The sequence below is a fragment of the Nymphalis io genome, chromosome 15 (genome assembly GCF_905147045.1).
Source record: "Nymphalis io chromosome 15, ilAglIoxx1.1, whole genome shotgun sequence".
NCBI lineage: Eukaryota > Metazoa > Arthropoda > Insecta > Lepidoptera > Nymphalidae > Nymphalis > Nymphalis io.
In genome coordinates this window covers 8,995,386-9,012,563 of record NC_065902.1, presented here as the reverse complement: position 1 = coordinate 9,012,563, position 17,178 = coordinate 8,995,386, and the positions used below count along the sequence as shown (strand labels likewise).

Below are 17,178 nucleotides of genomic sequence, written 5' to 3'. Positions count from 1 at the left end.
ACATATATAGAAATATATATGTTAGTTATATTCTGTAAACTCACTTCGTAACTTAGTCGTGATTGGTGAAAACCAACTTACGATGTAACGTTACGTTACGTAACGTTTTGATGCGTATATCTTATATATGGTGTAATAATTGTGAGTTTCATCAACTCGAAACTTGAAAAAAAACCAAAAAGGATTGAACTTTTAGAGCGTGTGTATTCATTATTGCGGATTCAAAACCAGGTAGTGATCAATTTGCGTTTATTTAATATATTTTATAATTTACATGCTTGGCGGTGAAGGAAAACATCGTGAGGAAACCTACATCTATTTATTGATATAAGCTTATGACGCAAATCCGCATCGGAACAGCGTGGTGGAATAAGTTCCAAACCTCAAAGGAGAGAAGGCAGTGACATGTGCAGACACATGTGGGTGACGTCATATTTGAAAGGTGCCTAGTTGGCTTGGTGGAATAGTATATAGAAATCCTCATTTAATCTTATTCTATAGCAAAATAAAAATGATATGTATAAAAATAAAACAATTTATTAATTAATTTTAAATGAAAATAGCAATAAATTATTCATTAAACAAATTTCCAATGCAGAATAGCCTTTCCCGGCTTCCATGCCTCCGCACAAGATTTTGAACAAAACGCAGCGCTTAGAATAATATCTTCAGTAGCTTCGATTAAGATCAATTTTCTGAAATGAAAGCAGAAATGTCATACTGGTGTTAGAAAACTTGAATTAAAAAAAAATATTTCTGGTTCAAGTGCTTGGCAGTGAAGCAAATAATCATGAGGATACCTGTTTTAGATGAACAATGTATGAGTATGCCTCATATGTGTTCTTCAAACCCTATTAGAAGCGACCAAGCTTCAAATCTCAAGAGGACAGGAGGATTTAACTCACCAGCATATTCAGGGCTGGATTTAAAAGTCTGCAGGCTCCGGTACAACAAAAAAATGGAGGCCACTAATTACTTTCCAAATAAATTTAACATTATTTTCAGTTTTAATAATTTATTCCAGAACAAATTAAATTATTTTTCTAAATATATGTATGATCATAATATACAATATAAAGTAATAGGGAGAATTTTCTATTGTGGGGGCCCCTCTTTCGTCGAGTTACTGCTGTTACGTATAATTATATTTATGATAATGTATAAATAAGAATGGACATATTGATGTCCTCATTAGACAAGTAAGCACTCCTAACTTCCAGGGCTGCTGCAAAAATACTATTTTTTTTTATTGGCCTGACCCGGGGTTTGAACCCAAGACCTTGCAATCAGCGGCCTGATAAGCTAGCCGCTAGACCAAAAATGACAAAAAATATCTTTAATACATAAATATGAATTGCAAAATATAATTTCACATTTTCCAAATGAAATATAATAAATGGTACGTACTCAACACAAAACTCATAATAGACGAAATCAAATATAGGCTTCTTACATCGCACGTTCTCGCATCTCGATAAAGGCCCATTACATAAATCATCCCTTATAAATCTCGGTAAGTAATCAAAATATTCTTCAATAATATCCTTTGGTTCGCAGCCTCCTTTTCTTTTGGTACTCAATATTAGATTATCAATTTCATTCGTTCTTTGATCATTTGAATTATATTTAACATTATTATTGTTATTATTAATATTAAAACCGTTTAAGCTTTCTTGTATATCTCTTATATTATAGTTATTTTCAAAGTTATCAGTATGATACACATCAGTATAAATACTAATAGGAGCTTTGGTAAATTTCTTCGCAGATTCATTGATAATTTCATAAAATTTTCTTTTAGACAGCTCGAATAAACTCGGTACGAAGGACGAACCTTTATCAAAAATATGATTGTATTTCGTTGGAAAGTTTAAGTCTAAATTACATCCTGTTAAATATTGGTTTAACTGCAGCACACATCTTGCCGAATGCGATCCTTGATGCTTTAGTGGACTTAAGCACCTAGAACAAACAACATTTTCCTTATTGCATGCTATTGAATTATTTTTCTTTGCTTCCTTAGTTCACAATTTTCAAAAAAATCACTTCACTTGGTCACCAACGTTGGTTAATATTATTCGTGATAGGAGGACAATTGTTTACCTCTATTTAAATATTACACAAAGCAAATTAAAATAAAAAAGTGGGCAGTAGTCAAGAATATGACTATCATAAATTAGAAAATCTTTCAATTTAAAAACGGTTCTTTTAACCAGCTTACCCTATGTCTAGACTTCTTGTCTGTTGTCCTCTAAACATATGATACCACAATGTATACGGTATAGTCTTCAAACTCGAGTTTCTCCAAAACCTAAATTCGCAATGATAGTAGTTATATACAGGTCTTTGAGGCAACCATTGTAGTGCATTGTCTGAAAAAATATTTAAATCATTTATTTCTATATTTATTTATTAGGAGTGCATAACTGCGGAGGAGCTTATTGTACGGGTAAGAAGCCATAGATATATTTATAAGAATGGATTATATTATCCACGCCTCCAAAATCTGGTTCCCGATGATTCCTTCACCTATATTTCATAAACACTCGTAACAAGCGTAAGCGCTCGAAAGACATACACGACGAACTCTCTTGAGTTAAAAAATGAAATTAGAGATATGATTTCCTCGTGAATGTAGAAGACTCATTAACATATCTCTCTTTGCAATATAAATATATGATAAAAAAAAATTAAACTCACAACTTACCTCATCACTCAAAGTTGAACTCCAAACTAATCATATTAGGATACACAAGGGAACGAATGCCTAATTGTTATCAGTAAAACGTTTTTTTTTCTTTTCTTTTTTATTATTATTTATTTTTATTATTAATTATGTATACAGCAAATATAATTTAAATGCTTATATGAAAACAGATTATGACGCTTATATATAATAGTTACCTATCTCTTCCAAGCAGTCAAGAGGTAAATTAAGCGGAATTTCGATAATATTACTACCTTAAAATAATATTATGTTTTATTACCGTAAAGGACGAGATGAATTGTAATTACATATTAAGCACATGAAAATTCAGTGGTGCTTGCCCGGATTTGAACCCACGATCATCGGTTAAGATTCACGCGTTCTTAATAACCTTGGATTATTAAATATATGTATATCTTATTACAATTAAATTTATTAGCTAATTTAGTATTGTTTATGTTATGTTTAACGTAATTATTCCATTTTTTATGTAAGAGGGGCCAACGAGCATTATAATAAGCTCGTTTGCCCCCTTATTAAAGTATAGCAAAAATTAATATCATATCTACTAAGTCTTATATAATTGTACAATATCAGGGATTTTCGTAACTCGGTGCTGTGCAAATGGGTCAAACGGATCAATGAGGAAGCGTTCGGCTTGATTTATAACCGCTAGTTTGTTATCGGAAAACATAGCTACAACTGTTTCCTTCGGTTTACGAGCGACACTAAATCTAAGTATTGGGATTACGAAATTTGGCTAATTATGAGAAATGTGGTGAGGATTGCAAAATTCATCTCTTTGAAGACAAAGTTTGATAGAATTTATAATTTCAAACTTTGTATACTAATTTTAATTATAATTAAAACTATATTTATTGATTAGTTATTGTTGTTTAAAATTGAAATTGGATAAGATTTTAAAATATTTTCAATAATAATTACATTATATTTTCTTATTTATTTTACACATATTAATGTTAATAAGCTCCACTTATTACATTTTCACTTAATATATACCTACAATTGTAAGAATAGAAGTTTATCTATATAAATTAAACCTAGTTAGGTAAAATATACCGAGTACCTACTAAAACTTTAAATATTTTATCTTAAGATTATTAAATGCAATTACGGATTCGGTTATGAAAGTAGAAATTCATATACCTAACTATGAAGCTAATACTATTTATATATAAAAAAAACTTGTTCTTACCTGTAAAATTATTGTAAGAGACGATAATATGTCCAGCAAATTACTTTCGTATTGTTTTGTTAGTGAAAAAACTCGGCACACTTGTAAATACGCAACATAAACCATATCAATAACATGATTACCACAAACCGAAAGATAACGAAGCGTCCGCAACTCAGCTATCCTTAACGGCAGTTCGCGGAGTTCATTCTCGTCCAATATCAAAAATTTTAAGTTCCTCACATCGCCGATATCGTCGGGGATATATCGCAATCTATTGCCACTAAGATCCAAACACTTCAAACGAGTTAACTTCGATATCTCTCTCGGCAGCTCCGTAATGTCATTCCCGCTCAGATATAAGCTTTCTAGGTTGTTCAGTTTACCAATATCGGTTGGTATACGAGATATTAAATTTTCCTTTAAATAAATGTCCGTTATCTCATCCTCCTCGCCTTGTAGACGCTTGAGGGGAAATTCAGTAAAGCCCCTGTAGTTCCAATGTAGTACGCTATTTGTGATTCTTCTGCAGTCCATCTTTATGTTGCCTTTGAGCGAAATTTCCAAAAACGTAATACTTTCCTAAAACATTCTTTAATATCGTTGAAATTTTCTGGACGAAAACATTCGAAATTTTCCTTAACGTTTGTTTAATTTAGACACCAATTATTTATATATTTGTTTTTTATAAAATAACGTTGTAACATTTAAGATATTCGAATGCAAATTGCGTTTACGATTATGTTTTCGTGTAACACAAACCAGACGAGTTCGTTTCATTCCCGTCTGTGTAAGACTGCTACAGCATTCGAGGTTAAAGAATTATTTTTAAATCTAGCAAGGCCTTTTATTTAAAATTGCGTGCATCACTATGAGTTTTATCAAATATACAACATCTTCTAATACTTCAATCCTTCAAAGCTTGGATGGAATAAATATTCTTGGAAACTCATACGTGATTTTGCAAGGTTTACGAGTTGTTAGTGATTACGTCTGGGTATTATCTTCCGTATATTCAGAACTAATACCAAACATCTTACTTTGGGCTTAGATTAAATTCTAGCATGCAGTGTTGGAAACAAAGTTCAATAGCCGAACTATTAATTCTACAAACAATCCTAAAAAAAAATCCACAGAAAATTAAGAACAAATAATCAATTTTATCAATAATATTTAAATATTTTTTTATATATTTTATGTACAAAAATATCAGATTTAATTGAAACATGTTGGTTTGAAATAAAAAATGGTATTAAATAAAAAAATAAAATTTTAAATAACTCCATAAATAAAACAAGGTCACTAAAAAGTAAATACGTGAAATAAAATTTAGCTACTTATATAAAAATTGGGATCCAATAAAAAAAAATGCTATATTGAGTACAAGTGTTTGGCTCGTATCCAAGTATCGCGATTGTACCGGGTCGAGGACAAGTCATGGCATAAACAATGAAAATAGTCGAACATTACTTTTAGCCCCAATACACACTACAGTAGTGATTACCAAACAGCCTCGGGGTGGATATCATTTTACTATTGGTCTTTATTAAATGACTGACCGTTTAGTATACTATTATGTATGCTGGGACTCAAGTCTTATTCGTGGATCTTAAACTTGCTTGAAGTTAAATTTTTGTCATAACTGATGCTTTAGATTATATAGCAATTTTTTCGAGGCCTTCGTTTATGAACAAAAAAATTGGTCCAGGGTCTAGAGTAGTATATAACAGCCAAAAAACAAATTGACATAGATTAATTATTAGGCCTTAATTATCAAAAAAAGTAAATGATTATTAATACAAAAAAATTAAGATTTCCGACGCATGACGTTTACAAAAAAAAACTATTTTTGTAATCAAACATTTTTTTTAAATCGACATTTTAAAATATTAATTAAACGTAAAGCAACCCGTTCAGATTCTAGATTCTCCCGAAAAGTGGCAACAATTCTTCCGAGAAATCATTGAATATTATAGATTATTTCTTATTTCATTTACCTTCTTATTTCATCAAATAATATAACAGATATAGTTTATAATATAACTTTATTGAAGATTATTTTAAATACGTTGTCAATTGTACTATAAAAGTTACAGCAGAGGTGCGTAAGAATAATATAAGATCACTTGCAATTACATAGGTATGTACCCACATTTATATTACACACTAAGTTACAATCAGACTTTAGAGTTTTTAATTATATTTAAAGTAAAACATGAAAAACAACACAGTGAATAGAAAAAGCTATGAAAATAAATACGTTATTGTTAACTAAAAATATTTTTTAGAATGGCAATACTTTGAACTTATAATATAAGTTAAATTTGAAATTACAATGAATTAAACATGATATCCGCTGCCAGAAAAGGAAAAAAGTAAGATACATATAACAACAGTCGAGTTTGAGATAAATAAATTGAACTAAGCATAGATAATAAATAATAAACAGATAAAAAATACAATTTATCTTCTTAAGTTTACATTTTCGAAAAAATATTGGTAATTTTCAAAAAGTACATTTAATTTTTAAATAGAAATGAAATTATAAAATTAAAATTAAACTATTGCTATTATATAGGAACATACACAGTTTGGAAATATTAATATTTCAAAGGTAGAAGAACTAAGACCCGTAGCTAGTATAAAATTTTTAATCACTAAGAATTTTAAATTCAATTTAACTTCGTAGATGAATATTTTATATCATAATTATCATTACAAGAAACATTATACATTTAAAGAAATATATCGATATGACATTTATTGGAATAAATATAATTAAAAGTATTTAATCTTAAAAATGCATTATTAAGAGGTTCTTTGACTAGACACTTTGTTTCTTAATATTCTAATAAATTACAAGGATTTGATCTTATATATAAGAAAAGGGATAGATAAATACCACGTATGAAATTCATATCAATAATCACACACTATTAACCTTCTCATCGTTCAAGATTTGTCAAATCTTAATTCTGGTCCACGATTTTCGTTCCTTAAAACCAGCTTAAAAAAAGCGGGGTAAGGATCATATATATACCCTATATATTTTATATATATACATATAAGAAAATTTTACATAAGGCTCAGAATTTTAAACAAAAGTTATGAAATACATTGTCTATATATTTTTCAAAAAAAATAAAATCATCTATTAAAATAATAACCTCAGATGAACTTTGGCTAACGATAAGCCAATGATAAATGCAAGTTTAATTAAATTTGTCATATAAAATCTTATATATAGCTCGGACTACAAGTTTCCATTGTCGGGATCCGGAAAAAACCCGCGTTCGTTATGCTTTCAGTTTCAATCCGGAAATATATTTTATCTGGATTTAGCATTCGATTTGGATAGTTGCGATATGAATTTCTATTAAACAGAGTTAATGTCAATTAATAATTAGCGTTTAGTTGTTCCATTAATAAAAAAAGGATTCATGATAATAAAAAAATCTAGATTGATTATTTTTTTCAATATACATATCAAGATGTTCATTGCATAAATTCAATTGAAATTTGATTCCAAATACGTTTTTCGATATTAAAATATCAGTTATTTTGTTTAAATAAAAGAATAGAAACATGCTTGTATGACAAGGTGTGAGTCTGTCATCTCACTAAAATTTATTTAGATGCATCCGGAACCGAATTGTTTTCGGTGTCGTGTGTTGAATTTTATAAAACAACATAATATTTCATTGAAAAGCACTAACCGCTTGTGCCAAAAAAAAAACGTTCGTGAAAACACGTGCATGATCCGATTTCTTCCTGATAATTAAGAATCAAATGTCGATGTAGAAAAAAAAATAACAGATCGTTTGTGCATTGAACACTCTGGCTTACAAGTTCGGATTACCAACCGGATAATTGGGGATGTAGTTCGAACCTAATAAGTACATTGATAAATATATATTTTACATCTGGGCGTGTATTAGATATAATACACGTTGATGTGTTGAATGATTTTATTAGGCACATTTTGATTTAAATAATAATGGGTGCTTTTCCATTAGCTTTATTTCACATAAAAGTTTATTAACTTTTATTCAAACGCATTGATAGATATATGAATAGACTCTATTTTAAGCGAGCATTATTTGTTATATGAATTTCTATTTTGAATATTTTACTGTCAAGAAAATATTATAAATAAATACATATCGTAATAAGTTAAATTTATATTAAATAACTATTTAAAACGTTGTCATATAAAACGTTTTGTTATAATTAGTGATATATTTTAAATAGAAAAAGTAGGTATTAAGTCTTTTTGCATAAAATATGTATTGAAGGTCAGAAATATCTTTGTTAAAAATATATTAAACTCTCACTTCCAACGTCCCAAAGAATATCATTTTGAATTAAAAAAAAAACTAGGATGTTGAAATAACAATTTATAATTAACTTATTCACGCACAACAAATTGGGTTAATTCTAAATTTAAAATACCTAATTTTAGATTAAATAAAGTCGAACCTCACCGCAGAATGCGATCGTGAAATGCCAGAAAATGATATGCGACATTAACATTAATAATAATATTTAAATCATACTAGTATCGAAATAGCTCTACAAGGCGGCTTGCAACATTTCGCGAGTGAGATACGAAATTAGATCTTACAGAATAGCGCTGAAAGGTTAAGATTTGCATTAAATTTGTGTACGAGTTCGTACGAATATTTGCTTTCAATATACCAACAAGTAAAAGAATTATATCAAGACATATGAATCTTCGCTTATATTCGCGGATCATCGCTCCCATGTCACGTGTAGTACTAATTGCATGAAATAAAAGAAAAAAAAATATTAAAATCTACGGATAATCCTGACCCGTCGACCTTTCCCATCTCCTTCATCATCGCTGTCGAATGATGATTGCTTGCTGCCCATCATCAATGCTTGGATCTCAGGGTTTAGGGGCAAAGCTGGGTAAGATGAGCGACGTACCATCGGGGCTGGTCGACCTCCTAAAAATGTCAATTTTAGATAAATTCATTAAACATTTGTATACTTTCTTCTGATGAATCAAAGTGGATTTCAAATCTACATTAATTCGGTTATAGGTTCAAATGATCGGTTGAACAATTTGTATTAGTAATGTGAATATTTAATTCGGTCCGAGTTTTGCTATTGTTGATCTTTCGCAATGTTTCAAAGATTGCTGAAACTATTACTAACATCTCAGTAACGAAATATTATCTTTTAATCGTAAAATTATCTTCTATCTATTTTATTAGTTGATAAAAATTGGTTTTATATCTTAGTTTCCATTAACGATTAATAAAGTACTACAACTATAAATGCCTACAGCTGGGCTAGCGCCTCCTCCCAGTTTTAGAGAGATGTTTGCAGCTAATTCCAGTACACTGCTTAATGCGGCTTGGTGAGTACATATGTGAAAGAATCTTCTGCACACTTACACTCACTACGATAGGTGAATTATAAAAAAAAATAAGCAGTAAAAAGTCATTGCTGCTCACCCGGATTTGAAATCGTGATCATTGGTTAAAATTAACGAATTCTATGCTGCTACTTCTTAGAAAAGATAAGTTATTACAAGAAAACACCATTTTTAAATATTTTTAAATATTCTCTTGAACTAAAGTTGAACATAATATTATTCATTGAATAAAAGTTTATAAAGACAATATATAAAATTATTTATACAATCAAGACCGATTTCGGACACGGTTGCTTATCTCAAGAGAGATATGCCAACTGCGCAGGACATATTATAGTGCACAAGTTTGTTTGTATTCCCTCACTCTCATAATCCGATGCAACAGCAATCTAACAAGATCAGAAAGAATTCAGGCACACGACCAACGGATTCATATGCCTTCCGATGCATGGCAGTGCACACAATTCCAACTTCGTGACTCCGTGCTGCTACTGACAATTTTTGACAGAAAAGCCCCATAACTATTTTATTGGCCCGAACTCGGCTTTGAACCTAGGAACCCGGGATCTGCAGCTTTATATCTAGCCACTAGACCAGCGAAGCCATCATACATATAATAAAGTATATTTTAAATACTTACATTTTTATCGCTATTAATTACAGTCCGAAACAAAGCACTTCGGTATATTGTTTTTGTTGAAACACGCAAATGCCTTTTAATGCCCGCGAACTATGAAATTATGAACAATAAATAACACATTAATAAATTTGCAAACCTATTTCGAAACAATTTACTCTGTGGTCTAATACAGGTATTGCTTAATTTAATAAAAAACAAGGCATATTATTTTTGCAACAAAACGTACAATCGATTAATACACGTAATACTGTTAAATGTTAATTCCCGCGAACAATGATCAATAAATAACAGATAATAAATACAAACCTATTTCAGAACTATTTACTCTGTGGTCTATTACAGGTATTGGATAATAATTGTTTAACAAATGCTTTGATTAACCATTCGGAAAATTCGTGTTTAACAGACCAAGAGGGACATGATTTGAATTAAACCTAATCTGCTGTCTTGTGTACATATAGCAAATAAAATTTGGCTAAATACTTTAATTTATAATATAATTAAAGTTTATATTTTAAATATTTAATGAGTACAAATTAACTAATAAAATTGAATTATCTAATAATGTAATGGTAAATAATACTAATAGGTACTTGTCTAATAGCAGCCTTAACTTATAAAAATCAAATAAAAAAAAATTAGATGAAATAGATACCTATCTAGTTCATTTTTAGTGCGCATTTACGCTTTTGTCTAATTCAAAAAGTCATATTATATTTATGTCTTTGTTTGCTAAAAAGTATAACATTTCAATCGGGTCGATACGACGAAGTTGAAGTTTAGAATTCCTATTCCCATTTTCATGCGTCCACGCCTATGAACGTCTTCTTTAAGTTTTAAGTCTCTAAAACCCTTAGCAACTAAAAATATATCTACAAATCACGAGCGAGTGGCAAAATCTTGCCACCATTCGGCAGAATGCTAACAGCATTTATCCTTTAAATTGCGATTCCGTTCCTCTTAAAGAAAAATGAACCAGCCCTCTTGTCGCCAGTGAAGCAATAAGACGAGGTGTTTTATTTTTAGGAAAAGTTTTTGCTACTAGTCTTTAATAAATAACTGAGGTTTAATTTATGATTATCACCTAAATTAATATTTAGTAAATAATATGTTTCCAAATTTGAAAAAGCTGGCATGCAATGAATACTAATAAAAACGTTATATTTATAATTTAAGTAGATTGTTTTGTAGTTATTATTACGTAACTTATACAGCGCTTATGAATTCCATCGAGTCAAGAAACCTTTTCGCTGCGTCTTTCCGCGCACGTGCTCAAAGGCGATTTAACATGATTAATCGATTACAAGCAATAAACGTGCTGTACATATTACATTGCTGCTTCAACTTATGTGTAACATTATTATGTATTACCAATAACGGTAATGTTATGTATAAACAACGTTTCAATAATTATTCTCAATTGGTTTATATGAATATAAATATCTTAATTCAATATTCAGCTTTCTACCCCAATAAAGTAAAAGGAAATATTGATAAAATTATACATATGTATATACACGTAATAACTTACTGAATCGTTATTATTATTCTTTATATATATGTATATTCTCGATTCTGTGAAGCCATAGCCATAGCAAATATATGATGCAAAAATTGTGTTGTGTGAAAAAAAGAAATACCAACAAAAAAGTGCAAATTTTAAACCAACCAAATAGACTAATCGGAATGCATACTAAAGCAGTTCTTATCATCTTAAGCAAAAGGGTGTTTTTTAGAAATTTATATAGTGTGTGAATATTCATTACCTGATGCTTTTCAGTCGTCAGACAGACCTTGTAAAGAGAAAGAATGAAAAAAGACAGGATAGATAATTAAAACATCGAATACAGACATTCAACAAACATTTAAATAGTTATTTAATTATTACATGGTCGAGTTTATTGGAGACAATGATTTTGATATTTGATACTTTGGTTACAACACGTTGTTCTAATTTTCAGTTCTTTTTTATTTGCTGAAGTAGAGTTGACACATAATAATTGAATGAATTATTTTCAGATAATAGGCAAGTTTAAAAAGACGTAATTTTTTTTAAAATTAGTTATTAGTTAATTTTAATCTTATATTGTTCTCATTCATCATCCTCCAATAAACTTGATTTTGTAATAAAATATTTACAATCAATTTTATGTAATTTTGAAATTTATTGCATAATTATAAAAATGCATAACATTTAAATATGTAAATAATATACATACCAAATAACTTGGCAATTGATTGTCTCTTAGCTGCTCTGGGTTCCGAAATTTCACCGATGGAAGCTGGTGCAGAACTATCACTTTTAGTTGTCTTTTCGCTTAGGTAAGAATTAATCGAATCTCCTCTTGTGTAAGGCTTAATTTCACGTCGACTTTTAGTCTCATCGTCTGATGTCACCACGGACTCTGCGATTTGAAACAGCTGTAGACCAAATTTGCTCGACTCTCTTCGTAACATTTTTTTGTTCGCGAACTCTGCCAACGATTGCCTTCTCTCGCCATTGGGATTCAGTTTTCTTCTTGCTCTCTCTTCTTCTTTCACTTTAAGAACGTCAAGTAAGGCGTTCAACAACAATATGACTAGAAAAACTGTTATGCATATCACTGTTACAGCATTATTTTCGGCTTCAATATATTCGCGTTTCATTTTATAATTATGCGGCTTCTGTGTAAATACTTCTAATGCGCTACAGGCGTCTTTCAGATATAATGGGATCACTTTTGTCTTCACTTCATGTTTAACGCTTGAAATGTTTGGTTTTAATTCTGGTTGTTTTTCAACGATCGTTTTGGGCTTCGGTGGTTCCTCTTCAATCACATTGTTTGTCGTAAACCACATGTTAACACTGTACAGGCAATAAAAAATTACAGAGAGTATAAAGAGTAATATCTTATGCTCGCTCATGTTTACATCGCAGTACGTGATGGTTTGTTTTGACAGCGGTTCGCGCGTGCGTGATGTTATTCGCGTAGAATGCGATGCTTTTAAAAGTTCAAAGCTTACATTGATTTGTGATTATTTATTATTTTTATGATGATTATTTATGAGTATTTTCAATGCACTGAACACGCGCGACGTCAGGTCTTGTTTTGTGTAAGGTGGCCACTACTCTTTGCGCATGTGCGGTTTTTCAGTTAGCTCGGGCGTTGGGGTCGACTTGTTTGTAGTGAATTCTATCCGTACGTAAAAGCACACGGAGAAATTGTATAAACAATTCATCGATATGGAACCGTAACTTACTATATTATAGTGATTTCTCTTGGGTATGAAATGCATTTGTTTAATTTACGTTATCTGATTTCCTCGTCGTTCGTTCATTTCTTATCAATTTTATTTGGGAGCTTCGCAATCAGTGTTTGCATCCTATAATGTCATAGATAAGAGCTTAGTTTAATTAAATGTTATCTTTATATGAACTTATGTTAGTATAAATAAAATTAATAGTATTATTTTACAAGTATTATTTGTTTTATATAAATATAAATACCGTGTTACATTACAGTTCATACAAATAGGTAAATAGTGCCGAATTGTTTATGGATATACATATTTTATATCATCTTTGCGGTGCCAAATATATTATTCAAAGTAGATTTATTGGACTTATTTGGTTATTCTTTTAAGCTATGATATTTAATTCCCTTGACATATTAAACTATTAAATCTGACATTCATTTGAATTCTAATTACCACGATGGACTTGATAAAGTGACATATGTGTTTATTTTGTGTCTACCGTCAAATGTTTACTCGAAACTAATTTAGGGTAAAATCTAAATCGATTAAAGGTAGTAACGGCTAAAATCTCATTTACAAATGTATCTTTAAAATAGAATAATTTATTTTTAGTGAGTTCATGCATATTATATTAATTTTTTTTAAACCTTAAAAAATGTATTCAAGAATGAGATGAGAAAATCTTGTCTCATCTGTTACTTCATATATTTAAAACTCTAAATAAAAATCTTAATATGAGGAGTTTGCCCAACAGTGGGCCTTATAGGCTTATCATTTATAGTCTTTACCTTAGATCATAGTAATTATTATTTAATGCTGTGCGATTTATTTATACATCAAAATATTAACATGTAGGTCTTCTCTCTAAAATTTTCGATTCTTTTTAAATATGTTTTTATAAGACATTATGTTACACTGGTTTTAATTAGAAATATATATGTATAATTGTATAGTAGGTATGTTTGTACTGTGCATCGCTATCAAGCGCTTTTATGCGAAGAGCTTAAAATAATTTTTTACTACATTAATGCATGCACAGATTAAAAATTTTACGACTTCTAATAAATAATATTTATGACGATAACAGATTAACGAATAAAAACATATAAAAGCTTCCCGGTGATAGTTTTATGTTTTATTCACGGAAGATGATATATTTTTATATTTACTCTAATATACTCATATATATGTTATATAAGTTAAAATACTGTTATATAATAGTATATAAAATATTTTTGTGAAGCTTTTATCTTTCTCTTTTAGCTATTCTAAAGGTAATAAGGTAATGTACCATACCATCAGGCCACTTTGCCATTTGGTGTCCCACCATTCTGAATGGATTAGAGTAAAATTATATTATTATTATTATTTATATTGGCCGGGAAGGCAAATGACTCTACTCCCCCTGATGGTAAGTGGTAGTCGAGTTCAAACGCGACGACGGCCAGTATAGTCGGGAAGAATGCTCTGCACTAGCCGCCCCCGCCTTGCCAGCCCGCAAGATGCCTCTTCACGCCTCGTTTGAAGGTAGCCGGGTTGTAAGAGGAAGGGAACACGTGAGTAAAGAATTCCATATTTTGGAAGTAGTGGAATTGATGACACAGTTAGGCGGTGACATCGAGAGCCAGCACGCGTAGACTTATCAAGGAAGGGGGAAGCAGGAATTAGAGAGAATAATTCCTCAGAGCACTTGCCATGATACAGTCGATAGAAAGCGCTCAGCGCTGCTATCTCTCGGCGCAAATGTAAAGGCTCGACGGTGTTTGTGACTTTTACGTCGCCAATAATGCGGACCGCACGTCATCGTAGGGGAGCCATCCCAAAGGTGCGACCAATATTCAATGCAAGACCGGCACTTATAAGCATTTATAAGTACTTAATTTAAAAAAAGTTATACATGAATAAAGTTTACTATATCGCTAAGTGAAATAAAATAGAATATTCCAAAGTTATTTAGTAAGTACATATAAAACATTATAATAAAACTACTTCATTTTATATATACTTTTTAATGTAGTTTTTTATTGTATTATATGTTTGAATTTATATTGTTTCTGGACTCTTATATCAAAGTAATTATTAATAATTATTACCCATAGGTAAGATTGCTCTTTTAGCAATAAAACCGCTTTCGTACATTAATAGTTTTTTTGTGTGTTTATAACTATATGTTTCTGTAACTCTTTTGGTGTACAATAAAGCATATTATATTCTATTCTGTTTTATTCTATAATATGCAAATTGTGCCGTTTATATTTAGCTATTATTATTATTTTATATAAGTAGACATAAATTCCATTCCGCCTTACTGTGACATCAATTCCATCGCGAACAAAGAAATTTGGCAACTCCTTTCTTTGTCGCACTTCCAAAAAATGGAATTCCTTACCAGCTCACGTGTTCCCCTCCTCTTACAACCCGGGTTCCTTCAAACGAGGCGTGAAGAGGCATCTTGTGGGCCGGCAAGGCGATGGCGGCTAGTGCAGAACGTTTTTCCCGTCTGTACTGGCCGTCGTCGCGTTTGGACTCTACTACCACTTACCATCAGGTGGAGTAGAGTCATTTGCCCTCCCGGCGAATATAAAAAAAAAAAAAAGTAGAGGCAAACGGGCAGGAGGATCACCTGATGGAAAGTGACTACCACCGCCCGAGGACACCTGCAAGGCAGAATGGCTTGCAGGTGTGTTGGCGGCCTTTAAGGAATGAATAAGCTTTTTGCTAGAAGATGACAAACCGCAGGCCAAAGCTGTTCCCACAGAGTGCTTGTGTGAGGTAGGAATGCCGTTGTGGATTTCCAAACATCAAGATGGTATTGATGGAATTTAGAATTCTAACTGACCTATGATATTTCACTATTATGTAATAATTGTTTATATAAACAACAGCACTTTCAAATTGAAACAATATGTACAAAATGGTTAAATAATTTCACGCAAGCGAACTCCATTTTATGCTTAGAATTATAGAACCATTAATGATTTAAGCTCCGTACACTTAGCCGTGTTTTCATTGAATTTGTAATTGAATTCTCGTAATGCAGGTCACACTTGCGGTTATGAATGCGACCACGTGTTTCGCTTCTTAAATGCAAATGCAAACGTAGGTATTGCTCCGTTTTATTAACGTCTTAATTGAATTATACGTCAGTAAGTATGGCTTTTTACACAGCTGCGTCCAAAAAAGGAGTGTAATGTTGTCAGGAATCATATATGTATGTGTGAATTTATTTATTCCATCATATTTTTTTAATGGATGAACAAATTTGGATGTATGTCGTTAGAATCCTTTTTTTTCTCGATGGAAAAACATATTTATGTGTTTCCCCCACATGAGGTGGGGGGGTATGTGGGTCTCACCGGCGCTGAAGGCGCCGGAATACCCACTAAAAAACCAGCGGTACCCACTCAGTCTTGTCGGGGGACGTCACGGGATCGCTTGCGCATACTACCTTTCCGACGGTTGGCCCGCCTCTGCGGGCCTCCAAATCCTAGGGATTGTCAGGGTACAGAGACCCCCTAGCCCCGGCGACACTCACGGCGGGAGGAGAAGATGCGCATAGCGCCGACGTCTTCTCCCCGGTCTTCTTCGGCGAAGCGGGTCAGCGGAGGCACTCTCCTCGCACTCCTGCTCCGCGGCCTCCTTCTGCGACATGACATTTTCGCAGAAGGAGACTATCTCTATCCAGCACCTCTCGCTACCAAGCATGGCATTTATCACGCTCAGCAGCGAAAGGTTTCCGCCAATTAAAGTCGCCAGGGAAATGCACTGAGGCCCCCAAGCGGCACACTCGGCTTCATAGTGTGGCATGCCGTGTCCGTAGGCACACCACACTCGTGGCAGGAGGGCGTTACCTCCCGCCTGACTATTCCGTGCAGGTACTTACCGAAGCACCCATGTCCAGTAAGCACCTGAGTCAGTCTGAAGGTCAGTGTGCCGCCTTTTCTCTTTACCCAGCGACTCAAGTGGGGATGTCGATAGAATCCTTATATTATCTC

General features: G+C 31.9%; 2 protein-coding genes across 3 annotated transcripts in view; one reads left to right on the top strand and one right to left on the bottom strand.

Annotated features, from left to right (window-relative positions):
* The window catches only part of LOC126773873 (larval cuticle protein LCP-17-like), a 48,811-nt gene that overhangs the window by 1,079 nt on the left and 30,554 nt on the right, over positions 1 to 17,178 (top strand). The window lies entirely within an intron of this gene.
* On the bottom strand, positions 520 to 13,204 carry LOC126773827 (leucine-rich repeat protein soc-2 homolog). 2 transcript variants are annotated; one of them, XM_050495028.1, is made up of 4 exons: positions 12,166 to 13,204; positions 2,222 to 2,372; positions 1,408 to 1,962; positions 520 to 695 (listed from the first exon to the last, which is right to left on the bottom strand). In XM_050495028.1, the coding sequence occupies exons 1-4, from the start codon at positions 12,848 to 12,850 to the stop codon at positions 578 to 580; spliced, it is 1,509 nt and encodes a 502-aa protein (XP_050350985.1). In that variant the 5' UTR covers positions 12,851 to 13,204; the 3' UTR covers positions 520 to 577. The 2 variants fall into 2 exon arrangements, with proteins under 2 accessions (XP_050350985.1, XP_050350984.1); XM_050495027.1 differs by lacking the exon at positions 12,166 to 13,204 and adding an exon at positions 4,046 to 4,743.

Bases quoted from the DNA above. Each gene is read 5' to 3' on its own strand.
- LOC126773827 (XM_050495028.1), bottom strand. From the start codon at position 12,850: ATGAGCGAGCATAAGATATTACTCTTTATACTCTCTGTAATTTTTTAT. The intron at 2,373-12,165 runs GTATGTATATTA...ATATTTTTTCAG, and splicing joins ATCAATTGCCAAGTTATTTG to ACAATGCACTACAATGGTTG. The intron at 696-1,407 runs GTACGTACCATT...CTTTCATTTCAG, and splicing joins TATTATGAGTTTTGTGTTGA to AAAATTGATCTTAATCGAAG.